The sequence below is a fragment of the Chroicocephalus ridibundus genome, chromosome 7, assembly GCF_963924245.1.
Source record: "Chroicocephalus ridibundus chromosome 7, bChrRid1.1, whole genome shotgun sequence".
Taxonomy (NCBI): Eukaryota; Metazoa; Chordata; class Aves; order Charadriiformes; family Laridae; genus Chroicocephalus; species Chroicocephalus ridibundus.
Genome location: NC_086290.1, coordinates 36905668 through 36929675, shown reverse-complemented (window position 1 = coordinate 36929675; position 24008 = coordinate 36905668). Strand labels below are relative to the sequence as shown.

General features: G+C 41.7%; 1 protein-coding gene and 1 long non-coding RNA gene across 3 annotated transcripts in view; one reads left to right on the top strand and one right to left on the bottom strand.

Annotated features, from left to right (window-relative positions):
* The window catches only part of MSTN (myostatin), a 7499-nt gene extending 6453 nt beyond the window's left edge, over positions 1 to 1046 (bottom strand). For both annotated transcript variants that reach the window (XM_063342007.1, XM_063342008.1), the window contains exon 1: positions 617 to 1046. In XM_063342007.1, the coding sequence (XP_063198077.1) occupies positions 617 to 989 (373 nt within the window). In that variant the 5' untranslated portion in view covers positions 990 to 1046. The remainder of the gene's footprint in view (positions 1 to 616) is intronic.
* On the top strand, positions 885 to 24008 carry LOC134518798 (uncharacterized). The gene is made up of 6 exons (XR_010072064.1): positions 885 to 956; positions 2635 to 2702; positions 3226 to 3340; positions 13862 to 14009; positions 14325 to 14405; positions 22078 to 24008. It is a non-coding gene; the product is annotated as an uncharacterized LOC134518798 (long non-coding RNA).

The window sequence follows — 24008 nt, the reverse complement described above, 5'->3', positions numbered from 1 at the left end:
GGAGCTGAGTGCTATAGCATGGACATTTTAACACTTAAATCCGTTACACACATATTTGCTTTAAATATATAGTTTTAACTCAGAGGTAGGTGGTGCTAGTTTATGGGATCAGCAAAGCAGCAAGAATTTAACTCTATACTTGCACTTGCTGCAACGTGTTGCAGTGAGGTAGCTCTGGTGCTCTAAGCTGGATTTCTGCTGATTTCTATTGCTTCTAAAAATACTGGCCAGTGAAACCTCCCTCAGGAAAATACAGTTACCTCGTTATCTGCACTAGTAGTTCATATTTGTGATAGGAAATGCCCTGCGTACCGCAAATAACGCAGTCAACTAAACTGCGGATCTCCCTTTGCTTTCTCAGGCAACGGGCAAATCCTAAGCGCTACAGGGCACCCGCGTTATAAGGAGCCGAAAACCGAACAGTAAAACAAAGGATCACAACAGGGTCATCTGAACCTGGCTCAAATTCTTTAGAAATAACGCTCTCCTCCCTCCCTCTAGCAGAGTTCAGCCAGCAGCCTGTTGGGAGAGCCCGAGGAGGAGTTGCGTGGCTCTACAGCAGGGAGACAACTCTCTCGGAGGAGCGGTGGGAGGTGAAAGCAGCAGGGTTACTTACACTCCGTAGGCATTGTGATAATCGTTTCGGTGGTGGCATGATAGTCATCGTCTTCCAAAGAGCCATCGCTACTGTCGTCTCTCTGGACGTCATACTGATCAATCAGTTCCTGTAGTGGAGGAGCTTTGGGTAAAAGTTGTTTAATAACGTCCCTGCTAATGTTAGGAGCTTGTTCCAGACGCAGTTTGCTGAGGATTTGAATTTTTATGGCTTCTATTCTGGAAGATTTTGTATTCTGTCTCCACATACAAGCATTGCACAGTCCATCTTTTTCGGCGTTCTCTGTGGGCTGACTACTGTCATCCAGAGCCACCGGATCAACTGAAATCAGCATGAACAGGTAAATATAAACATAGATCGCTAGCTTTTGCATGATCTCACATTCAGTGCAGCTTTTTTCTTTTTTTTTTCTTTTTCTTTTTTTTTTTTCCCCCCCTCCCCCTTTCCCTTTTCCCTTTAGTACTAAACAGATCCGTGGAAGCAAATGCAATCTGAGAGACAGCTTGCCACACTGGTGTACCTTATATATTCCAAGGGGGCTTTTTATACTCCAACTTTGATTAGGCTCATGTCGTCAAACCCGACGATTGGTTGCTGTCCCAACAATGAATCTGGCTGTCAGAGGGTAAAGCCCTGTCGATCACAAGTCACTAGACAGCATTTAGTTACAGCCAAGGGTGAACTGATTTATCTGGGTGATTCGTAGAGGATATGTCTTCGCATATTGAAAGGATATATTTCCAAGTATTGTGGGCAGCAGTACTGAAAGACAGCACTGTCATTCTTAAATATATACCAACCCTGTATTTGTACTATGAATCAAGACAGGCATCTCGCTAAACTTGCTTTAGGCTTCTACCAGGTTTTTTGGACTTGAAAGTTTGTGCTATTTTAAAGAAAATCCCAGGGGATTCCTGTTAGCAGGCAGGGAAGAAATGCTTTAGAAATGCAGTGTGAACAGTGCTAACTTAGGTTGTTCAACAACTAAAATATATAGAGCGGTTCAAATTTCAGAAAAAACCTTAATGGGTTTTCCTGCTAGGTGCTTGCTAAAGCAGTAGTAAAGATTTTGTGCATGTATGACTCTATGTAAATGCATATCTTATCTGTTTGTCCCTTTAGCATATAAAAAAATCAACAGAACAAATCCCTTACTGAATTAACAGTCAGTTATGAAAAATGAGTCTGTCCTCTTCATACTGTCACTAGGTCAGCAGAATCCTGGGCAGTAAATTAAATATTGAGAGATCTTTAGTAGCAAAAGTATTTTTAAGGAATATCTTTAGCTACTTACTGTAATATTATACAGAAATAATAAAGCTTGCTTTTTCCATTAATAGTGAAAGTATTAAAAGATTTAAAACATTTAAATCTCTACTCTGACCATTTCTTCTTTTTGCATGTCATCCTTTATTTTTGTTCAAAATGCCTCTGTGTTATGCCAGTGTAAGTGATACCTTTCTGTGCTTTCTTTTGCTTTCTGCTCAAATATTTGTAAGTTCTCTAGATAAATTACAGTTTTAATATGCTTTCTGCATGAGGCAGATACCTCTAGGCATGGTTTTATACTTCCAGGTTATGGCTTACAAAAATCTTACAGCAACGCAGTTCACATTTGATGTGCTCTTAGCAAGAATTATGGAATTCATGGTTAGTTGGGGAGGTGGGAGGCTGGGGGTTACTGTTCAGCATAGGCTGTATATTGCAGCAAGAAGAAACCCTGGAACTTGTATATGTTGTGTATATTTGTGTATTTGGAATCGGTATATTACAGCCAACAGAAATCCTGGTATTTCATGCGATATGCCAAAGTTTGCCTATCTAAGTTAGGACTGAGTTGTCAGTTTCTCATTGAGTTTCTCTTCTTTTTCCATTTTCAGTACATTTAAACATGTGGCAAACAGGGTTTGGGGTTTTTTTGGCATATGTTCATGCAGGAAAAATGTTGGTATACAGGAAGATGTGGGACAGAACTGTTTTCTGCCTGGTCATTCATATGATTTGTATCACCTCCCCAGGGCGTGCAAATTCACTGCCTTGCACACAACTGAGCCTAACATTCAGCTCATGACCAGTGATGTAAATCGTGAGTATTCAATTGAAATTGATTTTCCTACCCTGGTGTAAAGTTGATGCAAGCAATAGATGTATCACGCTTGCACGTTCCAGACCTATGGCTTTAGGGTCAGACCCTGATATTCTGATTTCAGTCAAAATCTGTGTTTAAAGCAAGCAGCTGGACGACTTAGCTCCTGGGCATTTGCTTTTTACACAAGATACTGGTGCAGCTACTCCCAACGTGTGGCAACATCAATGGGCTCGTGGCTCACTGGAACTAGAAGTCAGGGTAGATCCGAGTTTGCAGTGAAAACTGCCTGCCATGTCTATAACATGTTTTAAACAGATTCTTAGGGCATTTCAAGTGCTGGAAATGTATTTTTATGGAAGATGCATAGCATGATTCACAGTAAGAAGCTTTTTGAAAAGCACTGACCCTGTTGGTGAATTTCTGGGGGGTTTATGTTGGGGGGGTCTTATTTGCTTGTTTACTATTATGACAGTGAATATCATAATAAAACTATTTTTAATTCTTTTTTATTTTAAACCAGAATGATTTAACCAGTTGGGTATAAAAGGATATCCACCCCGAGCGGAAACCTTGACAGGCACCAGGCTTCACACCAGAAATAGTTTTAAAGAGAACAATGATCCACCAGTAACCAGGTGGGAATAATGATGCAGTCATTAATATGAGAGTAATTAAATGCTCTGGCAGGCTGTGGCTATAAGCCACTCATGTTGGAGAGGGGACAAGAGAAGTGCTCAGCAAAGCGATGTCCCTCGCACCATGACTCCTCTTTGAATGTGCTCTGCAGCAGCTCGCCCAGTGCCCGCGCTGGCACCTGGCCTGCTCCTTCTTGTTCCAGGTCTTCCCACGGGTACTGTGGCTCATCACGAGCATGCAGAACCTCCATTTATTTTATTTTTCCCAATCTTCTGCAAGGATTCTGTTGGTCTGCAAAAAAGGGCCCCTTTCGCATTTGGTGGTGGCTGCAGGACCAAAGTCCTCTCTTGTACGCCTGAAACCCCAGTGAGCTCTGAGCAAGAGCTGAGCTTGCTCTCGGCCACCAAGGTGACAAGTGGTGGTGAACAGACCCTGTGGAGCACCATGCCTCTGCTCCCTGGTTAGAAGGAGGAAGCAGCAACAGCAGCTGGAGTGGTGGCATAGGGACTACTGACCAAGGATGACAAAAGGGCCCCAGAATTCACCAGCAGCCGCATGACCAAGAGCAGTATTTTTCCAATGTTTCCCTCATAAAATGCACTTCGTATTGATGCACTCTGCATAACTCTAGGCTGTCAGTAGAATACCTTTCTCTTCCTCTTTTGCTGTTGCCGGCTTTTTCTTTTCTATGAGGCTGCAAGAACTTGGAAGAAAGCTTAAACAGTTGCACTTGATCAGGAGCCTATTGCAGGATCTAATTTATTTAATAGTAATTATAATACAATATGCATTTTGCTTTTCTTTCTGGCTTTCATTGTAATGTTTTCGGAAAGTGATGACTACAAAAGTAGGTGACAGAGGTGTGAGAAGTAAGCGATAAAGTGACCAGGCAAAAGTTGTTTCAAAAATCCATTTGGCAAAAAATAATTTAAACAAAAAACCCCACCAGCAAAACTAAAGAAGAGTTAAAAATGAAATGCATATTTTACTGAACTTTATGGCATTTTAATATTAACTTTGGGATTTGTGTCATTCTACCCGCCGTGCCTGCCAATAGTGAATAGTATTCCCAACCCGAACTATTCAAAGATCATGGCTCAGGCCCCCAAAATCAAGCAATGTAAGAATGTTCCTTTCTGAAGGAAAGGAACTGTCTACCTGTCAACTTCTCTCCTTTCCCTCTTCCACCAGCAGCTTTTGTGCTCGTTGGAAAACCTAAAAAAAAAAGAACGAAAAAAACCCCAAACCCACCCCCAACAAATTTGACCACTATAGAGGTTTCAAAGACACTGCGTTACTGTGAGTTTTATGGAAAAACAGTGACTGTGTAGAGGAAAAGGAGATTACTAATGCCCTCCCTGAGGAGAAGGCAAACGGAGCCCAACTATTACCCATCCTTTTTGGCAGCCTCTAATTAGCCAATCAGCTTGTGCGTCTTCGTCATTAGTCAGCATGCTGATAGCTCTGGACCATCTACAGTGTGTCATCCCTTGCTGGGCCAGCAACCCAGAAAAGACAGATAGGGAGCAGGATGGGATTTGAGCTTGTTTTGGAGGTGGACCAAGTGGACATGGAAGGAAACCAGGACGTTTCTGAGAAAAGGGAGAGTTACAGGGGTATGGAGGAGCTGCTCTCATGGCAGGGAAGGAGAAGGACATGGGTTATAACCCTGCCAGAAATCAGACAACTTCATCCTGTTGTAGGCTAGATTTCCAAACACATCCTTACAGCCTGCAGGACCAGAAATTCACTCTGCTTTTTTCTGTTGTTTAAGTTAAATGGAATAGTTCCCATAATCGATTCTACCTCCGAAGGTAGCACTTGAAGAAAAAATCAGGTGGTGTGAAATGCACTGCAAATCTGTGATTCCTGTTTACATTGATGTCAAGTCCTACCTCTGAAGCAGCTGGCTTCTCTCCCGGCTTTATTTTATAAGGAAGATACAACATTCCTCTTGAGCCACTGAGGACGATCCTCTTTGAGTCACCTTTTCTCTCACTGTTGTCAGCGCAAAGCCTGATTTCTAGAATAGCGTATTGAAATGGATAGAAAATTCCATTTTAAATATTTTTGGGCCAGATTCATCTCTCACTTAGCTGCAATAAGTTGGGAATAATGTTTGTGAAGTAATTTTGGTTGGTTAAATTTGAATAGAAAAATTCAGACATATAATTAAATGCAATGGAGTTAGGGTTTTTAAGTGTTTAACTATGAGCCCAGCTGCCTTAACTTACCAGCTGCTTGAATTGCAAGATAAATGCATTGCTTTGAACCTCATAGCAGATATAAGGTCATGTCTATAAAACACCTAGAAAGAAATCTTGCAATAACAAAAAGCCTATGAAAACATCATCCCAATCACGTTATGAAAACTAAAGCTGCAGCTACTGTAAGGCTAAAGTAACCACTTTTAAAATTCAACTTATTGCCATGAACTAAAATATGAAGACTGGAAGTAGTATGAACTCTTGCTCTGTAACAAATGCCCTGAAACAGTTTGTCCCCTGCTATACTTTTTTTTTTTTTTCCTAGAAAAGTAGTCACATATAACGTTCTAAACGTTGTGCTGTATCAGCTACTGAAAGTCAACTTTATTTTTTTTATTTTGATGGTATGAACATTTAATTACTGCAACTTACCAAAAAAATAAGTAAGTTCATCTTGTTTTCACCAGTTTTGAGTTCCAGGTATCGGAGAGCGTATTTCACTGAGGAGAAGAGTGTGCACGGGGCAGGGCACGGATGCCCTGTACCCTGGCATCTGGGTGGGGGTTCTCAGCCCCTGTTCTCAGGTTGTTTTCCCAGGAAAACCCTGATGTTCAGGGATTTTGAGTGGTCTCCCCCAGGGTATGCTTGGGTCTGTGTCTGCAGTTTGAGTACGAGGACAAAACGTCCCTCTGTCTGGTGGATGACTCAACTCAGGAGCTATGGGAGACAGTAGTGAGTCCTACCTGCTAAGGAGCTTCTTGTGAGCCATGGTATGTAAGCATGTGATGGATAAAATGGGAGAAACAGGTAAAACTGATGGCAAACTGGCGCTGTGGCAACTTCAGCCCCTGCTGCACCTCTTAGCTTGGCCAAGAGATTCTTCTGAACCTCTTGGGCAGGGAAGTCATATGGGGTCCCCTTCAACTTCTGGCTTACTCTTGCCTTTCTGGCCATCTCCTTCCTGCCCACAGCTTTTGTGCTGCCATGCATAACTGTGCCTGTGGAATGGGCCAAAAATGCCCCGTCGCTTTTTTCTCTCCTACGTATCCCAATACTTGTTAATTCGTGTTGCTCCAGAACCAACGTGATACACTAATGGAAATGAACTTTAGAAACAGACAGGAAAATATATTCCCATTAGGCTCATTAAAAAAATTTAAGGAAGGATGCAATTATAGTAAAAGATGCCAGTTTTTCTGAGCTCTTTTGTGTTTGGTATTTTATTCTGTAGCCTTCGCTATGGCATCTAATTACCAGTCTTATAATAAATCTTATAAAAGAGCCCTGTTAAATACCTGTTTAAAGGCTCTACCCTTGCTGCAGAATGCTGTCTTTTCTTTAAAGATGTAGCTTTTACGCTTTTACTCAGAATTTCTGACATTCATCCTGACATTCATCTTCAATGTCTTTTAAAATAGCTGCATCAGCCGCTGCATCGCCGATGGGAAACCTTGAATTCCGCTAAGGAGCTGTTACTCTACTTGGAGAGGTTTCACTTCTGCATTTGCACAATCAAAGTGCTTGAAATACCAAAATACTTCGTCTTGGTATTACTAGCTACAAGAATGCTTGCGTTCTCTCTCAGGCACAACTCTTTTGAAGGGGATTTTGGGCCCCGGAGGTCAGAGATTTGGTATGAGTGGCCTGTCCTCTGCTGGGGTGTTCGGGAACGGCATCCACTGGGAAACGAGGGCCACAGCGCTGAAGAGTCATTTTCCTTTTCCTCCTTTTCTTTTTTTTTCTTTTTCTTTTAAATACACGATGGGTTAAAAGCTAACAGATGTTCTTGACAAAAGCAGAAAAACGTAGTTTTGCAGGATGCAGCAACTTTGACTCTGCTTAATCTTGCCCAGTGCCATAACAGACTGAATTAATCAACTTTTTTGATCAGAAGATAGCTGTTTGCGGGACGGATTTGGCTCCTCGTCCAAACTACCCCTTTGCTGCCCTCCCTGTGCGCCTCTTTCACTTTGGTCCCACTCCGTGGTTTTGCCTCTACGGAATATAGGTACAGGCGGAATGGGAACAACCTGTAACACCTGGTGCCCGCTTGCCTATAAGCGACAAGTAAAATCACAGCAATATAGTGATATACAGGGGTACGAATAGCATTTTTTTTCCTCTTCTGATTTTTGTAAGCAGAGGGGCTGGCTTTGAAGTAACATCTTCCAAAACTCTTAGTGTTTGGGACAGTGAGTTCATAAATACATGGAATTCTAATGGTTAAAATAAAAGCACTTTTCCGGGATTGCAAGCCTGGCACATCGTTCTAGCAGCATGCATCTGCAGCGGCAACGCATTTGCTGAACTCCTTTTAAGGTGGGACATAATCGTCACACCGTAATACAGCTGATAATAATGTAGCGTAATTATTTCACAATGAAATAGATACTGAAAACGTACATTGGTGTTCTCTCCTGGCTGCTGCCGTACCTACCGGGATTGGCCAACCACACTCGCACTGTGCATTTCTGCACACACGGCAAAGGTGTTAGTCTTAGGTTTTTATATATAGTGTTTAGGTCCATGTTTAAGTGTTATAAACACAAATATTTCAAAAGTCAAAACAGATCCAGAAGTTGTAAGGCGTTTCTTCTAAACACTCTAAATGTTGTCTACTCTGTATAAGCGTAAGAATTTTCAGTTGCGCCAAATGATATAGACATTTTTAGGCACCTACTTTAAACCTGAGACAAAAAGGAAGATTACCTTTCAGACTGAGAGCGGCAGGCTGTTTAAAATGCATACCGAGAGAAAGGAGGCGATGAGAAATGTCACAACATGATTTTGCCCATGAAACTTCTTTCAAAAACGTCCACTAATGAAATCCCAGTAAAGAGCAGTAATATCAACCTTTTCCTTTGCAAGGTGGTACTTCATACCTCATAGCAACACAGGACTGACGGTTTTTCCTACTTACAAAGTTCATTTAGGAATATGCGGATCACAGTTCTTGCCCAAGGGTGTGCACTTTAGTTGATCTCCTGTCATTGCTCCAAGCGAGCAGAAAGACTAAGATAAAATTGTGGTACAGCTTCTCCTTCCCTTGCCGCCACATGCTGGAGAGGGTGCAGCAAAGGGCTACCGAGATGATTAGGGGGCTGGAATATTTCTCTTATGAAGAAAGGCTGAGGGATTTGGGTCTCTTCAGTTTGGAAAAAAGACGGCTGAGGGGGGACCTTATCAACACTTAAAGGGTGGGTGTCAGGAGGATGGGGCCAGGCTCTTTTCAGTGGTGCCTGGGGACAGGACAAGAGGAGACGGGCACAAATGTGAACATAGGAAGTTCCACCTAAACGTGAGGAGGAACTTCTTTACTTTGACGGTGGCAGAGCACTGGAACAGGCTGCCCAGAGAGGTGGTGGAGTCTCCAACTCTGGAGACATTCAAAACCCTCCTGGACACGTTCCTGTGCCACCTGCTCGAGGTGAACCAGCTCTGGCAGGGGACTGGACTAGATGATCTCCAGAGGTCCCTTCCAACCCTACCACTCTGTGATTCGGTGATCTATAGTCAGTTTTAGAAAGGCTAATTTGTGGGAAGAGCCTCTACGATGGAATGGAAAGTGGTGATAACATTCTCAAAGGAATCAAAGAACGATATTCAGATCCATAGTCATCCAAGGTGGCCTTGGAATCTGGCATATTCATCAGCAAAGTTGTTTAATCGACAGCTTAGAACTAGGTTACCTGATTTAACCCTGCTGTTAAAAATGCTGGTAATTTAAATTTGCAAAAACCCTGTGGAAAAAAACTAAAACAGGTAATTTTTGATGATAAAATACATCATATTAAAGCCTTCAAAGTCATTTAATAACAGAAGTGTGTAATGGCAAAAAGCAGGCACAAAAGGATGTAGCTTCTGATGAAGCTGTTTCTACTGAAGTAAGACCCCAAAGAATCAGGTGTTGTCTGGGCAAAACCCCCTACAAAATAATGCAGAGACAGGAGGTCATATAGGCTGCTTCAGGGTTTTAGAAGACAAAGAGCAGATCAGAGACTGAGTGAAATTTCTTGATGATTTTGATCCTCGTTTGGAGGAGAAAAACATAAATGATAAGTTTTGTAATAAGTGAGGTAGCTTTGGAGTTGCACGTACTAGTGCAACTGTTCAAAGGGGTTGTGCCATCCAAGGGAAGAAGAAACACAGCTTTTACTCCCTCTCCTTTTTTATATCTTTCCTGATTTGTTGTTTGCTCCCTGCCGATGTGGTAAAGATGTTTTGTATTTATGAGCTCCATTATGAAGCATCACAGAAGAGCATCAACTGAAGGAAAGCGGCCTATACTGGCTCAAGCATTAGCTTTACTGCCCTTTCCTCCTGGGGAATTGTCTCTGGCTCCTTTAGCAGACATTTCCAGTTCCTCACAATTTAAAGGCTGACGCTTTAAAAATTTACAAGTTTGCGGTTTGTTTTTTTTCTTGGGACTTGCAAGCTTTTCTCTCCCATCAGCCTGCTAATTGGCAGCATCAGCCAACTAGTTGATGAGAAACAGGAATCAACCACAAAGGAATTGACTCTTTGGGGTTTTTTTACCTTCAGCAACAGACTTGCGAACCCCCTCTATCATTCTGCAGGTATAAAGAGCCGCTTAGGAGTTAACTCTTCATAGTCTTGTAGCAAAGAGCCTGACTATCACTGTATCAATGGATATATGCCCTATACTCATGGAAATGACGTAAAGCTTTCATACTCTTTACTGACTATGCAAATGATCAAAAGGATTATGCAAAACATAGTTCATATAATAGCTCTGAAATATTACATTGCTTCAGAGTTGAGTTTTAAGGAGTGCCGGTGTAACATTAGCTGGAATAGGCATGCTCCTATTAATGTAGACCAGAGAATGGCTTTTAGTGAGTAGATCTGGAAGAGTTAATAGAAAAAAATATTCCTAGGATACTCAGATGAATAGATATAGAGTAATTTGTATGCTATTGACTTTCTGATAACTGCACAAAGCTTTTTTTATGTCAAGTGAACTTTGTACCAGGATATTTTGAGTACACAAATCTGAGGAACTTCAAGCAAGTGGCTCACGATCGTTTCTGAAGTTTTAACAAGGAAAAGAGTCTCTTGCTGCATACAAAAGCCAAGCTTATGATCAATTAAAAATGTAACAGTTTGACCAAACCTTTAAGGCTTTCTGGAGCGTGTTGATTAAAATGGACGGATGATATAATTAGGAACGCAATGCAAAATGGAAATAAAATTGACTATATCAAATTACTTTATTATACTTTCTACAAATTACCAAAGTAGCTCAGCATTAGGAAATTGCAACATTTTGTCATTTTGTCCAAAGCCTCTAGAAGAAAGGAAAATTAATTAATTACTACTGAATTTGCAGTTGGCTGCTTTGCTAATTCTAAAGTTTGATTGATGTAAACTAATGACTTACATCAATAACTCTGAGAAAGCTGTGCGGTACATTTTAATATCCCAGTAATAACTCAGTAGAGAGACATTGCTGCACTAGATCCTAAACTGTGTTAAAAATATTATGTTTGTATTTATATAGTTGTAGGGGTTTTCTGTACATATAAATATATGTATATATATATAGGTTTTGATTGGACATTCAACAAAAAGAGCAGGTCTCTGCTCAAAAGTTTGCTCATTTTTTCTTACTACACTGTCCAGCTTAATAAAAGAGACTGCCTTTCTGTATGTCTCTTCCCTCACGTCAATCAATCAGGCATTAGCTGGGAGGACCATAAAGTCACTAAATACTTTCCAGAATTGTGCTACAAAATGAATGGTATGTATTTCTTATAAGAAATAAGGTCTATCAAAATGATGAGAAGGAATTACTTATTTCAGCATGTATATGGAATTGGATAAAATGTATATCTGTCGTGTATATAGGAAGAATGTTGTACTTAGAAATGCTAATTATTTAGTGAGAGGCACACCTTCTTGCACTTCCAGGCTAGGATTTGGTGTCAGCTGATATTGATATAAGTTAATAATCTAATCTATTAATCATAAATCAAATTTACAGCTCATTATCTGAGCGTTACTGTATAGGGTTAAATTTGTTTTTCTGTTTCAGCTGTTCAGCACTACTGAAGTGTAATAAAACGAGGAGAACTGATAGCCAATTTTGTAGCCTCTACTGTGAGTCATAGTGAGCGCTGAAAGAAGCGTATTACCCTGGAAAGGATGTTATTTGCGTTACGATGCTCTGTGCTTCAACAAGCTGTTTTGGAAGGCCTCAAGCTGTGTTAGCCCAGAGCGAAACAGGGCAATGCAGCAAGTACAAACTCACGGGGACCCTCTATAATACCAGCAACCACCACTGCATAGCACAGAATTTAATTTTGATTTTCAAGAGAGAATCTAATCAAAAAGTGTTTTTCAGTATAACGGTGTCGTCCGTGGTTTATAGATAGTGAGGAAGTCGCCACCGTCAGTAATTTCTCCGTACAGCTAGGTATGATGCCTGTTCTCTGTTACATTATCTAGGATAAGAGTCCTACAATGCCCTGAATCTTTGCAGCATTTACAGAGAGGCCCTTGCTTCCTCAAAAATAGCCATCTTTCTAAGCTGCTGCGTTAGAGCCAGTCGTTGGGGTAGAGTTGCTCTTTAATTACTGCTATTAATATGCCGTTCCTGCAAGACATCCATCATGCTTTATGAACCTCTCTCTTCTCGAAGGAGCGCGTTTGCCGTGCACAGTACATAAACCACAGCAAACCTTTCCCATATACCTTCTCTGTTAGGAAGGTGACTTCAAGGCATTGGGACCAAAGCGTGACTGGATGGATGCTGGTGCTGGAAGGAAGGGCAATGGCACACTTACTGGAGCCACGCTGACGGGTCTCCCGCACAAGAAGGAGCAACTGCTTTAGGGTTATGGTGGCCCAGCCAAGCCTTTCCTCCGTCCATACAGAAAACCAAAAATCAGCCGAGGGCACGAGGGTGCTTTTTCACTTCAGCTTTCTCGCAGCATGGTCCCTGGGGAGTTTTTCATTCAATAAAAGCAGACAACACAAGAACACGCAACGCAAGCATTCCTAATCACGGGAATTAGCGGAGGGTGAGGGGAGACTGGCAGGCATTCCGCAGCTCCCTGCTTTCTGAAGGATGGCTACTGAGCACGGCAACGGCAGCGACTTTCCTTCCAGCCGCAGGTTGCGGTGACGTTAAACAGACATTTCTCCATCTTCCAGCAACGGACTGAGCTTGAATGTGTCGTGTAAGTTCTAAGCAGGGTCAGAGGGGGTGGGCTAGATTTCCTCTTAGGATAAGGCGTATATCTGAGCTTTGCCTTGGGAGCAACTTTCCTCACCTTTTTTCTTCCCGAGAGGCACAAAGCGGGTGCCAAAGGCAGGGGAAAGGCGAGGAGCTGGAACCAGTTTGCCCAAATGCACTGGCGCTGCCTTGTTTCAGCTGGTGTTGGAGGTTGGCTCTGAGACACGGCTAAAGAGCTCAACTGGTTTTATCTTATCTGCAGTGGTTCGTTTGCCTCCCACAGCAACGTTGAAATATCTGTTGCGGTTTGCGTCCAGATAACTCTGTTCACAAACTTCCATAGCAGCAGCCATCACAAAATATTTTGGGGGTTTGGTTTGGGGTTTTTCTGGAAAAGCTCTTTTGGCATTCTACAAATGATCAGAAGAAGAGCAGGTGTTTCAAGAGAACCACAATAAACCACAAATCTTGTTAACGAGTAGTAATCAATAAGAAAGCTAATGAGGCTCAGGACAATTCTTGTGGCCCGTCAGAGGAGCCGCGTGCCTCCAGAGCAGGTTTTGCATCTGTATGACCAAATCAGTCAGGACCCAAGAATCCAGGTTATTTTCATTCCGATTCAAACGAGCCTGGTAAGCTTTCTCTGCTTTTGTAAAGCTATAATGCAAATATCTTTTAAATATCTCATTGTTGACTGTCAGGGTTGTATTCTTGATGTAATTCAGCCATTCGGTGTCCTAAGCGTTAACGTTCAGTTAATTTATATTTCTGCGCCTACTAATAGCTAGTTCCTTAATATTTATGGGCGTGTTTTTCATCACATCCGCGTGGCTATACCCAGAGGTGTACAGGGAATTCAAACTGTGCTTCTTGAATCCCTGTTCCCCCTCGTGTCTTTCCATTCTCTTCTCTGGTTTTCACCGATTTCTTTTGTTTTCCAGTGAGACCGTCATTAAACTGTGTGTTCCGTGAAATACGTGCTTTTCTGTTTTCTGCTGTTTAATTACTAATCCACCAATTTTGGTTGAGGCTGTGAAATCAGAGATAACATGCATGTATTTAGCACACACCCAGATCCTTCAGGTCTGCTGTAAAGTTTGTTTCCTTTACCACAGTCACAGGGACCAGGAAATGGTATAATCCTCAAGAAATCTCCGAAAGCCTGCAAAATAACCTGCCACCTCGCAGCTCTGCACCTTGAGCAGACTAAGGACTGGCTTCAGTGTCAAAGCATGAGATCAGAAATCTTTTCCAAACTTTAAGGTGCGCATTACAGTAAATCTAGGTGTTCTGAATCCACTATAGTGGTAGCATCTCCTATGGGCTGACTACGTAAAGAGATAAGTAAAGAGATTTCTCCTTTTATCACTATGGAATTTCCTTCCTTTCCTTTCCTTTCCCTTACACGGTCTGTTGTACTTTTTCTATGAGAAATAGAAAACAGCAGTTTCTTATCTGCCTCCTCTCTTCCATGCATACCTTTAGATAGATTATCATGTTCTTTCTTTTCTACAGTAAATAGCTCTGCTTTTTCAATATTAGTGGTTTAGCCCTGTATCATTTTTTCCCCTTTTCTAGGGCTACGCTGTGAGGAGTTTGTTTCTCTTAACAGAGAGTAATCAACAATATTCTACAAATGTCTACAATACTTCAGTCAAGGTAATGTACTGATTATACAGCTGTAGATAAACTATAGTGGACTTTTATTTACCCATTCTGGTATTTGGAAGTTACAAAAAACACCTGCACATTGAACAGAAGTTTTTAACCGAGCTATTCACAGTGGCGTTCTCTTTAAAAAATAACAATTTTTTTACAAAAGTATAATAAACACAAACGCCTGTAAGCTTTGCAAGAAATTCAGTTCTTCCTTCTGCCTGGCTGCGTACTCAGTAATCCCAGCGGAACGGTCTGCTCTACGCGGCTGTTTGACTGGAAGGCAGGACGTGAAGGTATTTTTCCCCGAAGCGCTTCTAGTTTAGCTGTAGTCGAACCTCCTGAGAAGCGCAGCTCTTAAAAGCAATGCTAAATTGTTCCACTTTGGGTGGTTCTGGCTGCTTCCATGACATGGAAGTTTCTTGCATCCAAAAAGAAATTTGAACAGGTTAAATTTGCTTAAACTATGCATTATTAAGTTTTTTAAAATCATGTAATAGTTTTAAGTATTGCACTTGAGTTTACTGGGATGACAATTACAATACTAAATACTTTTATCAGTGACGTCCCTCAAATGTACTTTAACAGTGAGCCCAAATTTTCTCAAAGGTGAGATTATATCATATAAACTTTGATTTTCTATACGACATCATAAAACTACCTTTACTTACAAGATAAAAGAAAAAGCAACCATTATTTTTACTGGTACTTGGTGTATACAGCACCACCTATGATATTGGCTGCTGCACAGCTGAGCAGTCAGGAACTAAGCTAGAATAAATTTACTTTCCATCTGCTCTGTGCATGACTGTAGGAGCGGCAGAAGGATATTTAAAGAAAAAGAGAAAGGGAAAAAAAAGTTTCAGAGCTTAAATAAACAGACTTTGTTCACTTTACTCACAGTCAGTGATGACTTTGAGAAGTGGCTGAGAATCCTCCAAAACCCCTTTTCATGACTGCTGTGGCACTGAGTCTTTGGGGTCTTGATTTTGGGGATGAGGGTGGAGTATGGATGCTATTGCAGTGCATCCACATGCCTATGCAAACGCGTCTAACACCATGAAATCCACTGGGAGGGGGGAGAAAGCACAAAATCTTCTAGTTTTCTGCTAGAGAGAACAAAGAAGCTGTATCAATATCCAAAGAGATGCAAAAATTTTTTGACAAAATTCTTTATTCGTGCCTATAAGACTAACAGATTCAAATGCAGAGATTTTATAGCATGAAATGGCTTTCTTCTTTCAAAGGACAAAATAACAATACTGAACTTGAAGTATAATAAGGATTCAAAAAAAGTCCCAGTGCTGCTTGAAGAGACCAAATCTTGTGTGCAATTCCATTCGCAAATGAGCACATATACAAAGCCATGAGTAATTAATAAAACCTGGCAAAGCATCAGTAAAGACAAAATATTCCAAAGGCAGTGTTGCAGAAATCCTTTGAAACTGAATTCGAAGATCATAGGGACTTCCGAAGGTTGTGTAGATCAAGCCCTAAAAGAAGCCGATGCTTGACTTTAAGTTCCAGTGGCCTTTGCCCTTTTGCATCAAGCAGGAGCTTCTTCCAAAAATAATTTCCTGAATGTAAATGACCTCTTATAGCACTTATTACTTGGGGTATAATGTTCGAAGCAGAAGTGAACCTTAAATTAGTCGAAGAACACATACGAAATTTCCAACTTCTAATAATAGTGAAGCAAGTCTTCCACATGTTGTTATAAATTTAAGTCCAAGATGATTAACGTGGCTCACAGGCTACTCTTGTAAGATGATAGAACAGATATTTTTGCTGCCTCTCCTGAGAGGGGTAATGTTTCAAAATCATTTCCAAACAAGCATCTTCTAAGCGACAGATATTTCTCTTTTTTTTTTCCCTCACTTTAATAAAAAGGTGATGTATGCTCTCTTCTTAATTGTGTCATTATATGAACATCAAACAAATGTCATGACAGCATGATGTGATAACAGTGTGGATGTGATAGCCATGAAATAATATGTTATATTCACTAATACAAGTCATGAATTTATTGTTGCTGTCATTCTGTTTGAAATAGAGTGCTTGTATTGTAAGCATGCAGGGAATCTCACAAGCAAATTCAACAGATCCATCTTCATTCAAAGTTATTTGTACTTACAATAGGTTTCTATCCTAGCATATTTTAATTCAATTCTGTCAAAAGGTTTTAGAAAAAAAAAATATCTTACAAACTCCTTTATTAATTTAAATCATACCAATAATAAATTGGGTAGCGAGTTGTTTACTGCCATAAACAAATTGTAGTGGCCTGGGATCGTTCTTTTGGCACAGAAAAACACGAGTGGCAAAGCTCAAAGGATGGGTTTGGGCAATGAAGAAAGATTATTTAGTTTCAATACCTTAAAACTTGGGTCTTGGCTCTACTGTAATCATCGATAATTCTGTGCCTCACTCAGGCAAATATGAATTCACCTCTTCATTATTTGAAATCTTGCTCAAGGGAGTGACCGACAAACTGGAGAGGCAATTTTCTGGTTCTGTTCTCCAGGTCGTTTGGGTGACCTTGGACAAACCAATTTAGTATTTCCCATCCGCTACCAACAGCAGTAAAAGGACTAATTGTTAAACGGAGACCTTATTCTTTCTAGTGATACAAGTGACTATGTGGCTGCCCGGTTGCTGTGTTAAGCCACCGGAGCCAACCCCAACCGAGCTGACGCATCCCGGCTGTCCCTCCAACGCAGGGCGGTGCGGCACAGAGCAGTGAGGTGTGCCCAGCGCCGTACCCCAGCTTGTCAGAGCCAGCTCGGATCTCTCTGCATAGCCCCTCTCTGCACGCACACACTTAAGCCTACGCATTTTCCAAACTTCCCTACCCATCCCCTCTCATTGTCCCTCGTTTCCCCACCGTTAAAAAGTAAATATAATTTTCCACTCGGAGGATAGTTGCGGTAACAAAATGTACGATGTTCCAAGGTGCTGCCCTGGCGAGAGGTGTGTTAAGCATAGAGGCAGATAGGTAAGGAGATGGCAAGTGGTACAGGTTGCAGGCATGAAGCAGTTATTTAATTACTGATAGTACGTGATGCAGTTCATAGACGAGAGAGATAAAAATACTAAATATTCTTATTTGGCTGAAGCTGTTCATCCTGATTCATCCTCTCTGATTCAGAACTGAGGTTTGCAACGCGTTTCTGTCTGTGTGTACTATTGACGCTTGCTGAAAAGAATTTGTCAGACCGTGTGTGTTTGTGGGCTCTTGGCTGACCCACTCAATGACTCCTCTGGTTCACTAAATGCAGGCTTGTTTTGGAGCTAAGTGACACAAGTTTTGCTGTGGAAATTGCATCCAGTTGTTGGACTCTCAACACAGAGTCTGTTTTTGACTAAATTTTTCCAGCTAGTAAGATGTCATGCCGCATACAAGTAGGATCTTGAACTTTGAACCACGCGAGATGAACAATGCTCAATTCAGACATCAAAAAGCAGAGTTGGGGGCGAGGGGAAGAAAGGAGAGCCAGAAGGAGAGTGAAAAGTTACTCAAGTTAGCAGGAGCAAATTTCCAATATGAAGCTGTTGGCAGACCACCTCAGATAGGGTGGCCCTGGCAGATTTTTGGTGATCCATTTGTCTCCCTGAGACTATTTTGGTGATCCATTTGTCTCCCTTTCCTATATTAACTCCTTAATCAAATCAGAAAACTTAACCATATAACATTGTGCTGCATCTAAGTGCAAGACAGCTCTTATGTTTATGAGCTACTGGATCATCATATACATACATATATATGTACTAAACTATGTATCTGTGTGTGCTACCTTGTTGAAACTTGGGACTACATCCCAAACTGATATGATACAGGATATCTGATGCTTCTTGAAATATGTGCTTTGCAAGAGCCAAAGGCTGAGCCAGGTAGGTTTAATTCTTATATATTACTTTATGACATTTTTCTTGTATACATTTCTGCTCGGAGATCAAAGGCAGCATCAGTTAATGCCAACTGAGATGTGCGTTTTTGTAAGCCAAAGCTTACTGGAAAATGGAGGGAGATTAAACTCCACCATCAAGCTTCCAGTGACAGAATCTGTAGCTTTGGGGGTTTTTTTGGCAGGCCCATATAAGCTTGATTTTGCCTGTTGGTTTTTTTTCCAGTCTGAACCCTGATTGTAGGCCAGTGTTTAGGTGTCACCTCTCAGTGTATTTTGGCAGTGTACTTGTGGGCATTAATCGTTGCTCTACCGTCTGCCTCTCCTCTAGCTCAAGCCCCAGCAGCCCCTGCCAGTCCCAAACCTACAAGCGCACCCACCACCTGTCCAAGGTGAACGCAAGATCTCAATTAACACTGACCATTAAACCTAGGTCTTCATTCTGGCTTTATCCTGTCTCATAGCTTATTCCACAAACCCTTTACTAGTTCAAATCATATGCTAGTGGCATACCAGCTCAATTTTTAGGTTTTTTTAGCAGTAGCTGATCATAATGGGTTGTTTAGAATCATGCATATTATCAGACTAAATATTTCGAGTCTTTTCAGTCATAAAAACTTTTCTATGTGCAATCAAAATTAGCTTTTATTCAAAGCTCTGCTTTAATGAAATAAATGTGTTGCAAGCTTGTGCTGTCTAACTCAGTCATCCAACTAAAATGTTCTTTCCACTGCTATATTTAAGGTAGGAACAGGTATCATAAAACTAACTAGAAACTGGGAAAACTGAGACTTGAAGGCAGAACTCTAGACCATATCCTAGAAAAGGGCTCCTGAAACACGCACTCGCGCTCTGTTGAATCTCTCAGTACAGAGTAACGGTTACACAGACCATCCATAACCAACATTTATTTCAATTTAATTTTTCTGCCATGCTTACAGCGTCCTCAAGGCAGTGGTTTTTTTCACCCAAGAGAAATTCCTTGTACCATGTTAAAGGTTAATTTTTCCTCCTGAAATCAAATTGCAAAGTCAGGGCTATGGGGGCCTACGTATACCATGAATGAAATCCATTCTCTTATTTTCTTCTTTGCCATTATGTGGTTATAGATAATATTTCTATTTATGACTTACAAAAAATTGTTATTGCATCTTGCTGTTTGACCTATGTATGGGCATAAATTTCACTGTGTACAAGGGCTCTGATTTTAGGATTATGCAGCTGAAAACCTCTTGATACAGTGGAAAGGATATCATATATTGTATAGTAGCTCAGATAAGATGAGATAATTAGATCATTAGGGTATTGGATAATACCTGTAGGTATCAAAATATTTATTTTGTGAGGTAATCATGATGACAGTTCTTTGTCAGTAAATTAGGCTCTTCTGAAAATGAATTTCAAATTTATCTTCTCATTTCAGTGATAGCTGAAGTCATTTTGTGACTTTATAAAGGAATTTATTTGACATTTGTGCTGGAAAAGGTGGTGTTGGTATATGAGAGAAAGTACACAGCGTTTGATCTCGGCCAGCAAGGCAATTTAGGGAAATGAAAGAGTCTTTAGCAGCAGTAGCCCTGATTCAGTCACCCATAAATCTCCCCGAGGGATGCGCATCCTCGGCATCCGTATCCGTCAGTCCCCTGTCTTTGCCCTGATGTAGCTTCTGAGGGAGTTTCCACCCCAGCGTCTTTTCAAGGTATCTTCTGGATCATTTCCTATTTGAAAATCCATTTGCTCAGAAGGAGCCGATTTTTCTGCCCATTTCGTTAGTGCACTGAGCGGTTCGGGCTGCACCGCAGGGTGAGTCTCTGGTGGTCCCCCTTGGGCTGCCTGAGCTGGGCAGGCAGCTGAACAACAAAGCAAACAAAAGCTGCCCCTTAAAGTGAGGGGGGGACGCGCGCCTGCCCTCAAGGAAAACCGAGAGAAGTGGGCCAGGCTCTCAAAACAGCAAGAGACGTTACAGCTGCTCTCGTGGCAGCAGGAGTCCACCCTTTCACAAGTTTGTCTGCATGGCTTAATTTCTCAGGGTTCAGAAACTCATCTTCTAAGCAAAGGTAGTTTGGGGACTACAGTTTTGGTTTCCTAGTGCTACAAGTACTACATACCCATTAAGCATCTTTAGCTTTGTCCATAAAAACACATGAAGAGCACATTTTGGGGAACGTATTAGTTCTTAGGGGGGCAGCTGATTCACTCTGAACAAAGCTGGGATGAAATAATGCGATGGGTTGACCCCGGTCAATAGGCAAACACCCACCTGGCTGCTCACGCCTTCCCCTCTCCCGCTGGGTCTAGAGAAAAGAGAAGGAAGGCAAAGGAGACTTGTGGATGGAGATGAGGACAGTTTATCAGGTGACACGGAAGCTAGGGGCACAAGAAGAGTTTGCTCACTACTTCCCACTGGCAGGCAGATGTTTAGCTGCTTCCCGGGAAGCAGGGCATCAGCATGCACGGCCAAGGGGTACTCGGGAAGATGAACACCACAACCACAGACGTTTCCCCTTCCTCCTCCTTTTCCTGAGCTTGTACGGCCGAGCACAGTGTCGTAGGGTATGGGATGTGCCTTTGGCCAGCTCAGGTCAGCTCTCCGGGTCGTGTCCCTCCAAACCCGCTCGCTGTGGGGGCAGAGTGGGAAAGAGAGAAAACACACTTGACGCTGTACAACTCCTGCTTGGCAATAGCCGCAATATTGGGGAGTTATCAACGCTGTCCTAGCCACAAATCCAAACTGCAGCACCCTACGGGCCGCTATGGAGAAAGTTAACTCCATCCCCACCAGACCCAGGACAAATACAAAGCCTCTTACTCTTGTTTCATATTTGTTAACCTTTTTAGTTGTTGCTCATAATGATGGTGATCTCAGCGTGAAAATTTGAAGGTACAGATGTTGGTACAACGATCTTCTGAAGCTCATTGCCTCATATTAAGGACATTAATGTCCACAGATGTTGCAAGATTTGGAGGAGCAGGATCTCGGTGTGTCACTGCTCTGATGATCCATGGCTTTGTCTGCAGCGACGTGTCTTCATCTCCACTTAGAAGCAATTTCCCATTTAATATTTTATTTTAGTATCTTTGGATTGGGAACCCTGGGAGTGAATTTTATTTTGGCAAAGGGAATGTTATGGGAAGATTAGGTCCTTAAATTCCTGTTATTTCCCTGTAATATTTCCTCTTGTGTAACAACTTTTGTACTGCTACTGCTTTGTTGCTGTCCTCAGGGCTCTTAGCTTTTGGCGCGTCAGTGACCGTATTAGATGTGATTTTGCTTTTTTGACAGATAATATTTGACTATCATAAAGCTATAATTTCCAGTTTAGAAAGAAGATGGCGTTGTTTGCAGCCTCATGTCGCAGGAAAGCCTGACGTGACCTATCGCGGCGCACATCCCAAAGTTTGAGTTTATTCTAGGAGAAATCTAAATGTAAAAGATTTACCCGTTTTCTGTCTGGCTGGCTTCTCAGCTGACTATAATTCTGGTGGGTGGCTTTTCAGTCGCAAATCTCTTTTGATCCTCTTTGCAATATTCTAATGCCTCATGTTTGGTTAATCCCCTCGCTGTGCTGCTGCCTGGTGTTTTCAGGGCTGCGGTTTGCATGTCCTCCCCTGCTTCATGTTTTGCTGCCGTTAAGATATTCATTAAAAAAAAGAAAGAAAAGAGGACTCGCATATAAATTAGGAGTATTTCTCTGGCTGCTATATTGCCTTATTAGCAGAAATGTAAGTAATATTTGGTGTTTGCTGTTCTCCTGGTTGATGTTTTCTAGGACCGCGCAGGGGGTGCGGGTGGTCTCTGCTCACAGGGAGGTACGTGTGTGACTGCACAGGCTGGGTGCAAACCCCACCCGAGCTGCTGCCGCCCACTGGCGTGGCTGAAGCCCCGTGCCCACGCTGCCTCTCGCAGACAGCTTACGTTCAGACTCGCTGCTAACCGTCTGCCAAACACCATCTCCAGTGTCATAGACAGACCGAAGCAAACGGTGCAGCTGCCTCTTTCCCCAAAGCTCCTGTTTCGGTTTTCCTTCACGATGAACGCGCAGTGCTGCTTCGGTGATTTAGTGCCCGGCTTCTGTATGCACCACAGAAGGAGCCATCGTTGAGAAAGGTTTCTTAAAAAACCCGAGTTATTGCCATGGCACCAAGATGAGCCACAGACCGAGGCCAGTGTTTGTAATTCCCTGGGGAACACACTTTACTCCTCTGTCAGCGCAGAGCCCAGCTCAGAGCTCACCACCAGTGAGCCTTCATTAGCTGAAACCGTCAACCTCCTCCCGCTGGAAGAAATTCCACTGTTCTGGAAAACTGTCATCTCGAATGAGAATTAATACTCGGAGTTGTTTTTAAAGATTTCTTGGCTGCTTGTGAATTCCTCAGGTGTCTTTCTCTGCCTTTACTCGAGGGCACTGACTTGAGGCCTCTGGGGAGCGGGGGTAACTCAGAGAGTCCCAGGCCACCAGCGCCGCTCCCTGTTGTAGGACACTAAACCCGAAGAGCCCCGGGAGCATGAGGAAACCGTTAGGCTTTTCCAATATAACAATCTTCGAGCTTTACAGCAACTGGGGAGAATCCAGTAAGGTGAAACTACTTCTTATCAGTCACCAGATACTTACAGGAGTCTTGAATTTGGAGTACTTCGGGGGTTTTGGCTTAAAAACATTTTTTCTTTTAGTTACACTTCTAGAGCACGTAGTTATATAAAATAAGGCCTTATGTTACAAAGGTATCTCCGTTTTTGGGAGTAAGGAAGGAAAGATACGCTTGTATCTGGTATAACTAATAATCCAAATGTTAATCAAATCCATGCTTTCTCTTACAGAATTAATGTTCTGTACCGTGTCCTTCTTCAGCCCTGAGGTCTCTTTCTTCTATAATCTTAGGCCAGACTCTGGTCCTGCTTTTACCTCCCTACATATAGGCTACCATGGAAGCGTCTTTTTTCTGTTGTAACAGTGCTACAAAAGATGGAACCTATGTTAGATACTTATGTTTTTCAGTATTTAATATTTACTCTGTCTTATCAATGTTTCTTGATAAATCTGCTCAACACAGGTGTAAGATGGGAGATGTACAAAACTGATGGACAATGGACAAGAGGAGATTTATTACAAACATCCATCAGGTTTCTGACTAAAAAGCAGAAATAAGGAAAGCATTTTCAGGCCTTACCTTGCAGAAAACAGAGGACAAAAGCTTCCGTGGGCTCTCCCTGACTTAATGTTTTCTTGTAAACTTTGTCTTCTCTGCTCTACAAAAACCACCAACTTATTTTCTTTATGGGGTCCTTTTAACAGTATTTCAATGACATGCAGTATGATATAAATTCTTGACAATATTACAGGTTCTATCAAAAAACCAAGATGCGTTTTGTGAATTAACTTTTGTTATAAGGATTCCTAAAATTGCCCAAATAGGCTTCCACTACAAACTTGCTATCAATTTCTGGAACAATGGCTACCACCCATTGGAACAAAAGAATCCAACAAGTATTACACTCAATTGGCTAAAAAATTGTGCTGTACAGAAATGTGTAATTTATTTTATAACCCCTCTTCTGGTTTCTTCTTTATTACTGGTAAGTATAGTTGTTATATGGGAGAAAAGAATTAATACCCACACATTACATCTCATTACGCCTTTATAGCATAACATATTGTCATAATTAACTTTTTAGCACATTTCTAAGTATCTAGACAACTTC